Here is a 9,764-nt window from a genome sequence, read left to right as displayed (position 1 = left end):
CCTGGAAGTAGTGGTTCTTGGCTTGTAATCATAGCGGAACCACTTTTGGTGCTATATAGCACCATGTCTTTAAAGGTGCTATACACCTTTGTCAAATGGTGCTATATAGAACCATAAGAGGTGCCATATTGCATTGTATTTCTTCAACAAAAATGGTGCTAAACAGCACCAACACTGGTTCTTTGGCTCGTAAAGAACCTTTAATGGAGATTAACCGGTTCTTTGTACGGCAGTGGTGCTATATAGCACCTCAATCACCCCAAAGAACCACAGAAGAAGCGCTGAAGAACCATACAGGAGCTTAACAGGTTTTGTATATGGTAGCGGTGCTATATAGCCCCTCAGTCATGCCAAAGAAGCGGTGGAGAACTGCTGAAGAACCACTGAAGCACCAAGATTTGGTGCTATACACACCATTTCAGTTGTTTCCACTGAAAACAATGCAAGTGTTTGTGCTGGTGCCTCCATGTCCTGCAGAGCGCGCTGCGCACATTATTATTATAGCGCAGGTTTAACGTTTAAACATTGTTATATACTTGAACTGTTTTAGTATATCTATAGATTTTATTTTAGGCAAGTCATGATGATATGAGAAGGCTAAATTGATCAAACATAGGCTATGATCAGCTCATGCAGTTGGCCGCTTGGTCGTTACTTAAAAAACCCCAAGAACTTATAGGCTATTTAACGAACAAAAATGCTCCAAACGTTTTTCTAAATTAACTTAATAAAAAAAAATTAAATATAATAATTTTGCCATTACACACAAAACTGAACTATTTTAATAACCGAAACAGTAGTATAAGCAGTTTTGGGAGAAGAAAAAAAAAAAGACGGGCTCGGGTCGGACTCGGGTCGGTAATTCTGATAATCTGTCGGACTGGGCTAGGGCGTCTCGGGCCAGGGCCGGGCTAGGGCCTAAATTTGAGGCCAGTGCAGGGCTCTAGTACATTTCTAATTATATTTATGGTTTGGTTTAAACCTTACATTTTTTGTCTATAATTCAACAGTATTTATTTTCCCAAGGTCAAAAACATTCATTCATTGTAAAAAAAAGAAAAAAGAAAAGAAAAGTGATTTAATATAACAACCAATCATTATATTTTCTTTAATCACAGGCCACAATGTTACCAAATGTAGGTCAATATAATATATATTTATATAACTTGACTTTTAACAACTTAATTTCACCATAAAAAAAAAAATCTAAATTAGCTGTAAAATGAACTTGTTTTTCACTTAGGATAAAAGTAAAAACATTTTGTGATTCAATGTCTAATTTAGTTTACTTACTATAAATAAAAACTTCAAAAGACCTTAATGTTAACTTTGATGATTTTTAAAATATGCATATTTTCTGCTATGTACAAACAAGAAAAAACACCAGATGAATAATAATAATTCATTCAGACAGTAAAGCTAGCCAGAAAATACTATTTAAACTATTTATGTGGGAAGTGTTTTTTGCTTTTAGACAAACTGACCAAAACAGAATTAAATTGTAAACAATGATTTTCAATTACAATTCAGTTAAAAAAACAAACAAACAAAAAACTTTTGACACCATTTCAGGTTTTGATTAGAGACAACATGCATAAAAAAATATTCTTAGTATTTTATAGTTTTATGTTAGAAATTAGTGCACCACACAAACAACATCTGTTCAAAATTCACCCCATGTGCACATAATTGAGCTGTTAAATAAATATAATTTTAAACATAATTAATTAATTTGTAATAAAACTTTTTTTTTATTTTTTTATTATAACTATTTACTCCATCAGGATTATGATCTGTTCATTATGGCGTGTAATCTTCTCAAATAATTTACATTTTTCCAGCCTGTTAATAATGTTGCTGTACATTACTGGCAGCTGACTTCAATAATCACGTTTGGCCAGCTGTCCCCTAACACCTAGGTTTACACTTGCTCGTGTTTAGCCATGTTGTGTGTGTTGAACCAGTGTGTGTGTACTTGTGTATTTCAGCATTTGGAAGTACTTAGTGACGTTGCCAGGCATAATCCATGTAAAGCCCCTGGTTCAAAGAGGATCTGGGTTAGTACAGCGCACACAGCCACTCTAACTCTCTTGTGTATCAACAGCAAACGCTTGCTATTGTTTCTGTGTTTGGAACATATTAAATCAGATATGAAGCAGCACACAAAGAACCGATGCAGAAAACAATAGATTCAGGTTTGTTTAGTTTTTATTGGCATTTAGTTCAGATTTGACATCAACTGACACATTTTGCAGATGTACAGGAATGGAAAGAGTGGCACTATTGTGATGTTGCTTCAAACCGAATGCATGTACTGACATGCCCATGCTGTACGGTAATGTCTACACATGGGGTAATAATAAGTGAAAGTGACACGCTGTATACATATATGACCACTTTAGGTGGAATAATCATTACAGAACACTGTCTAAAGGCGATTACAACATGGCAGGCTAAGATAAGCAATGCATCATGTGATCTATGTTATGATATGAAGCATGGCTTATATCGAGTAAAACACAGAGCATGGACACACAGATGACTGAAAACCTTTAAGAAATTTCATCCAAAAAATGTGTGTATATATATTTAATAATTATACACTTTAAAAAACATAAAGAAACCAACAAAAAGAAGAAGAAGAAGAAACTTCATGTGAGCTCTAGCCATCAAATATGCACTATGTACATATAACCTTTGGAAAGAAAGATACAGAGTAAATGTGACCATTTACTAGACTATCAGTTAAGACAGACACACGACGACATTTCCTAGATAGAGCGTAGAGGGGCTGATAAGTGCATGTGTGCAAACCGGCCGGGTGAAAAGCACATGTGCACTGTTGCAGGTACAGCGGGGAGGGGAAAGGGAGCCTAAGCACTTCTCGCAGGGTTTAGCCACTGCCCAACATCTTTGTGGCTCGCTGGTTGGCTTCGTCGATCCTGGTTTTGTTGGAATCGGCCTGGAAGACAAAAATAATAGATACAGATACAATAGGTGGTTTTCAGTATTGCTTGTTTTCAAAAAGAAACTGGGAGTGATAATACACTAATTTTTAAAATCATTTTTTGTTTAAAAATGACAAGAAATATTTATTACGTAAACAATATATATATATATTTTTGCATTACATTGTGCTTAACTGTCATGAAAATAATGTCACAATGCAAAAAAAGTCTTAATGGTTTTAATATACAAGAAAGTGCAACAATTGTTACCTAATTTATTATTTTACAAATTTTTACTTTAAAAGTATTATTTTTATTATATATGAAAAACATTATCTATGCTTTTATAGTACTGAAAACTGGTTATGCTTAATTTTGTTACTGTTTATTCATAATTAAATATTATTAATTTTGTGATTCCAGAACTTTCATAAAGTAAATAAATAAATAATAAAAAATAATTTATATTAATATTTTACATTATATTGTTGATTCATAATTATATATTTATTTAAATAGCCTCTTGGAGGTTTGTTGAGCCCCCTGATTTAGAATAACAATTCATTTTGTGATTTGTGATTTATAGTTACTGAAAAAACAATCTTGATTATTATAGCTATTTTAAAAGTTAGACTACTTTAATATATTACATTTTTTTACAGTCATTTTTGCACTAATAACAGAACCTTCAAGTCATTTTTCAAAACTGTAGACACAAAACTCAAAACAGTCATTATTTATAAAACATTGCATATTGAGTTCATATCTTTAAAGAAGCCTTGCATTTGCAGAAGTATTGGTTCAAAATACTAATTTACTAATTTACTAATTGTAGCGCAAACAAGCACCTTGTGGTATAATTAGAAGCTCTTATCTCATGAGAGAGTTTGCGGTCACTTTTGAGGCTCTTGTGTTGAGTAATAATTTCTCCAGTATTACAATATCATGATCTTACCATATCCATAATCCTGTCGATTTGACGGTTCTGGGTGTCGATCTCGTTGCCCATGTCGAGAGCCATGTGGCGGAGGTTACCGATGATACCTCCCACCTGCTCCAAATTCTCATCCATTTCGTTCTCTCGTGCATCATCTGTTACCCTGAAGACATACAAAAAAACAGGCTGGGTTTATTGAGAGCACTGATTGAGATATCCTCAGGATGATTTTTACATTAAAGTCAACATGGAAATGCATTCGCAACCCATTTTTAACATGCACCGATGAATCAGGAACATGTCTTTATAAAGTAAAACATCTGTCTATGGAAGCCTGTGTCTGCCACAGAATAAAACAATTGTGAATTTTTATATCATAATTCAGACCTTATATCTTGTAATTCTGACTTTTTTTCTCAGAACTGAGAAAAAGAAACTGAATTGTTAGATGTTAACTGCATTAGAATTGCATTAGAATTGTGTTAATTAAGCTGAGAAAAAGAAGAACTGAGAAAAAAAGTCCAAATTGCGATTTATAAACTCCTCAAAACAGCGAGAAACGAGATGTAAACTTAGAATTCTGAAAAAAATCAGAATTGCGAGTTATAAACGCAGAATTCTGAATTCAGGTGCAATTCCGAGTTTACATCTCACAATTCTGAGCTTACATATTGCAATTGTTGTTGTTTTTTCTGCCATGAAATAAAAAATTGTGACTTCTTATCTCACAATTCTGACTTTTTTTCTTGCATTTGCGAAGTGTATGTCTCACAATTCAGACTTTTCTTCACTGATTTGCGAGTTTATATCAAAATTGCAAGATATAAGGTCCGAATAGTGAGATAAAAATGTCACAATTATCTTTTAAATTTTTTTAATCTGTTGCGGAAACAGGCTTTCATAATCTGACAGGTTGTACAGGACAATAAAAAGGACATTAAGCACATGATGATACAGTAGGCGTCACATTACCTAACCCATGGATTCTGTCTACACGAGCATGACTAGAACAACTGTCTAAAACAATTAAGTTGTATATGGACTCTAGCTAAACATTTCATTTTGTTTGTGGACTGACAGGGGATATTTTGAGACAGTGGACCAACAACAGCTCAGTGGTTTCCTGACATGCCTGAAGCTACAGTCTGGCACAAAGCGGACATTCGTCTTCTGCAGACAATTATAGAGATCCTTGTGACTCACTGACAAATGAAGCGCAGTGTATTTACTGCTGATACACTAGATAGATGAACACAACCACAGCACAATTAGCTTTCGCTCACACAGTGACAAGTGTATTTACTAACATGTCGCTCAAATTGATCTGTCCACACAACAGCAGACAAGAGCTAACGATCGAAAAATGTCTGTATCAACAGGTAACTGAAGTCAATACACTGCTCTAATTGGCAGGTGATGCCTGTAACCATAGCAACAAATAGCAATAGTAAACACCAAGGCCGTTTCTCAATACCAAGTACGCAAAGTTCGGACTTGCATCCTCGGTAGTTCAGACTTGGTAGATTGGTAGGTTTAGGGATCAGGGGGTGGAGACGGATAGGTTCAGGTATATGTAAGGTGGATTCTGGATCCCCTGGATCTTGTGTTCTGCAGTGAGGACCATCTCCAAAAATGTGGTTCATGCAACGCGTACACGCATTCCAATAAAACAAAATGATTTCAAACACCAATGCCTTATCGTTTTCTTCAAAATATAAAACACAACCCTCTTTTTGTTTTCATTTTAAAAATATAAAACATTAATATGTGGTTCAGATAATATGTGCACATGTACTCTGATTATCTTCACTGTTGCATAATAAAATAAAATAGGCTATGACAAGCACAACTGCCTTTTTTGTTAAATGTCAGTTTTAATGAACAATAACAGCCATTATAAAAGTATAAAGTATAATAAGGGTGCTTTCAACAGACTTATGTAATAGGAAATAAAGACAAAAGCAAACAATTCATTTAAATGTATGCAACATTAACAAAGTCAGCGCTGCATTACGATTAATAAATAAATAATTTATGAAACATAACTTTGTGCTCAGCAAAAACGATATGACTTGGAAGAAATAATAGAGTCATGAGACCAAAGCTCGCCTGTTAGATTTACCCTAAACGAATTTTAACTCATGTTTAACCACTACAGAGACATCAGAGCCAGCTGCAAATATCAGAAGGACTAGCCGTGGTGAGGCAGCTCTCGGCGGATACATGAGCACTGAGTGCCCGCTGATCGCGTGGAGCTCACGTCTCCGAAATCGGTGAAGCAAATTTTCAAATAGGCGCTATTTTTATAAATAAACCGCAGATTTGAGTTTTAAACAACTCTCTCGCCTGAAATACTCTTAGAACGACATTTCATGACACAATAACAGTAATATTATGAAAATATTGCGGGGTTTCCTCTCCGCCATTAACGCTTGCTGATTGGTGCGAAATGCATTCTGGGATACCTCGCTGCCTCAAGTTCGCACAAGTCACCTCTTGATGCATCCTTGATAAAAGGGGCGGAGCAAGGACACATCTGGGAATTTGAACTGTACTTCGCTAGATGTGAACTTTGTACTTGGGCGACTACTGATGATGTTTCATAAGTCCACAAGTACAGACAAGAACGCATATTGAGAAACGGCTATCATGACTTTATATTATGATTTGATTTTTATTCCAAATATTTTGGAATATTCCTGCTGCTTTCATCTTCTCAAAATCTCTCAGTTGCATTTTTTCCCTTGTATTGTACCTAACAATACACTAAAATAAATTAGTAAATTCTCGGAAACTGTTGAAATCAAGTCTGCATTGATTTAAATCAGAAAATTCGAAGTTAAAAAAGTTCTGAAAAAGTATTTTCTTGTAAAAAAAAATATATTCTCCAATATTCTTTGTTTTATTTACAACTTCGAAAAATCATTTTTACAGTGTACTGCACACTAAACTTTACATACCACATTATATTAGTTCAATACAGTAATTTTTTAAATTATATTTTACTATTTAAAAATATAGCCTATAATTATTTTTGCATTACATTAATGAACAAGATTTTATCAACATTATTATTATTATTATTATTAATAATAATAATATTGCTTTTTTGTTGCATCGTTGCATTTCCGTACTAAAAATTGGTGTGACAATTGTCTCTCTCTCTCTCTCTCTCTCTCTCTATATATATATTCTATATATATATATATATATATATATATATATATATATAGATAGATGGATAGATGGATAGAAAGATAGATAGGCCTAGGCATGCACTTTTAGCAAGTTACACATACATTTTTTGGTATATATTTTTACAGTTTATGCATTCCCTGGGAATCAAATGATGCTAACAACATGCTTATAGAATAAAATGACAAATTTCGTAATTTGTCAAAATATAAGATTAGGACTCTCTCAAAAGTCTACTCACCAAAATCCACTGAATTCTACTGTATTTGCAGTAATCTCTCCTAAATAACTGACCTGCGGATAAATCCTCCGCTGATGGCCATCTGCTCTCGTTCATCGACTACACGGGCCGGCTGGCTGGACACCACCCCATCCTGGTTATTACCCCAGGACTGGCCACCACCTTTCAGCCTGAACAACCACAGGATGTGAGAGACACAGGGTGAGAAACCGAACGGTGTTCAATAACACTATAAAGCACTAGACATGCACTGAGAGGAATTACATGCAGATAGAGAACACTTAAAACAGGAAATGGTGGTCAGGATTATCTGCATGTTATGGAATTACATGCACTAAAGGTGCTCATGAATAAATGAACAACACTTTCCTGGAACTAACGTACACACATCACGTACAGTGGGGTGTGACAGACAATTACATAGACACTGATGGAGACGTGACAGTTAATTAGAGGAGGTTCACAACAATTATCAAGGTGAAGAGACAAAGAGAAGCATTCAGAAATAACATGTTCTCAGTGAGAGTACAGATGAGACCTATTCTAATCATATCAAGTCTGTTCATTAAACAAGATACAGCATGTTAGCTTTTTAATGAAATCAATAAACCAAAAGCATTTATCATAAGAAGTAAAATGCATTGCATTCAGGCAGGGAAGGGAATTAGACTGTTTAGTAACAGTATGCATACAGTAAAGGTCTAAGGCTTTGTTCACACTGCACCCATTTTTCAAATCCAGTCTGATTCTGTAAGTGATGAAATCAGACCTGCTTCTTCAGACAGTCAATATCCAGTACATAACAGTGACCATAGTAACTTAAAGAGATAAAAATAAAATTCTGCCACCATTTACTCATCCTCATGTCACTTCAAACTTCTTTCTTCAGTGGAACACATAAGAAAATACTCAGAAAAATGAGTCAGTATTTTTTTGTCCATATAACTAAAGCACATAGTGCTGTTATTGTTCACTATACTATTTATGTTTTTTTTAACTAAAAATAAATACTATGAAAGACTAAAAAAAAATCTAATATATTGCCCTGGCAGCTAATTGAAATAACATCAATTGAAACTGAAATAAAAATAAATAAAAGCTTAATAAATGTAAAGATTACTAAATCTTAAAAAATATAAATGAAAACATGAAAATAAAAGCTAATTAAATATATATTCATAAATATTATAACAGTATATAAATAATACTGCCATTGATTTACACTAGACAGAAACAGTTTATTTTGTGCTCCACAGATGAAAACGCGCACAGGGTGAGTAAATTATGTTGGTGTGAACTATCCCTTTAAGTGTCACATGATCCCAAGAGAATTTCTTCCAAGAGAAATGTTGCTAAAATTCAAGAGGTCCAGCATATATGTATTTTTTAATGATGAGCCCACCCACCCACAGGTTCTTTGAGAAGGCTGTACCATAATGGACCTTATAATTCCCCCTCACAGGGCCCGAAACATTTCTAGTTTACCCACATCAACAACCCGATATTTTTATGGAAAGTTCTGCCTCAGCTCCTGTGGTACTCATGTGCCAAATATGGAAAAAACAGACAAACAGATTTTGAAATTTGAGTTGAATTTGATTTTAAACACTAAATTGAATTGAATTGGGCTTGTCAAGAACTTGTTTTTAACAGGTTTGAGGTCCAGATACATACATACCTAAAAATGGGATTTGCTTGTCTGAACAAAGCTCACAGCAACTCTCTAAGCAATGCAGGTGTTTTCCTATAAGCTATTACCTTTAATTTCAACCTTTTATGTAAGATAGGGTTGTTTCTACAGTATATGGAGATTTAATGGTACGCATCGCCTTATGCCACTGCCATTGTGACTACAGGAGCTGATATGAAAAGCTCTGACCAGAGGCAGTGAGACTCAGCCATGACCTTAATCCTTACTGACACAGACACAGGTGCGTGTCTTTAAAAAGAAACATGAATAAAAGTTTTGAGGTAAGCCAAAATCTCCTTTACATTCATCTGCACAAGCTTTAAAGTCAACATGAAATCAAAATTGACCTTGTTTACCTTCTTAATACACATTCTTGTCATACTGTGCATGATTCATTATCTTTCATCAAAATGTAATAACTTGCATCACCCTTGAATGACTTTTCTTTTCGGCCCTCTAATCAAGCCAACTATCAAAAAAAGACTAGTTTCCCAATCCGATCAATTTCCGATGCATAAAATCAAGCTCCCACTCGACATTTTCCCTTTGAATATTCATTATACAAACTTGCCTTTCCTGTTGACTTTAAAAGTAAAAAAATAAAAAATAAAAATACATTTACTGTTTTGCTCTGTTACACTCTGATTATTTCAACCCCAAATACATAAAAGGAATAAGAAACTACCCATTAGTTAACATTCATAAATACTTCATCAAACAACTGGCGTTTGGCGATGGCCTGCATTACCGCTG

General features: G+C 34.4%; 1 protein-coding gene across 2 annotated transcripts in view; it reads right to left on the bottom strand.

Annotated features, from left to right (window-relative positions):
- Nucleotides 1-2,192: 2,192 nt before the first annotated feature.
- snap25b (synaptosome associated protein 25b) overlaps nucleotides 2,193-9,764 on the bottom strand; it is a 38,602-nt gene continuing 31,030 nt past the window's right edge. For both annotated transcript variants that reach the window (XM_079385383.1, XM_079385384.1), the window contains exons 6-8: nucleotides 7,375-7,491; nucleotides 3,904-4,048; nucleotides 2,193-2,962 (exon numbers count right to left, since the gene is read on the bottom strand). In XM_079385383.1, the coding sequence (XP_079241509.1) occupies nucleotides 2,894-2,962; nucleotides 3,904-4,048; nucleotides 7,375-7,491 (331 nt within the window). In that variant the 3' untranslated portion in view covers nucleotides 2,193-2,893. The remainder of the gene's footprint in view (nucleotides 2,963-3,903; nucleotides 4,049-7,374; nucleotides 7,492-9,764) is intronic.

This window comes from Barbus barbus (genome assembly GCF_936440315.1).
Source record: "Barbus barbus genome assembly, chromosome: 30".
Lineage (NCBI taxonomy): Eukaryota > Metazoa > Chordata > Actinopteri > Cypriniformes > Cyprinidae > Barbus > Barbus barbus.
The sequence above is the reverse complement of the archived record's forward strand: the minus strand, read 5'-3'. Positions and strand labels throughout refer to the sequence as shown.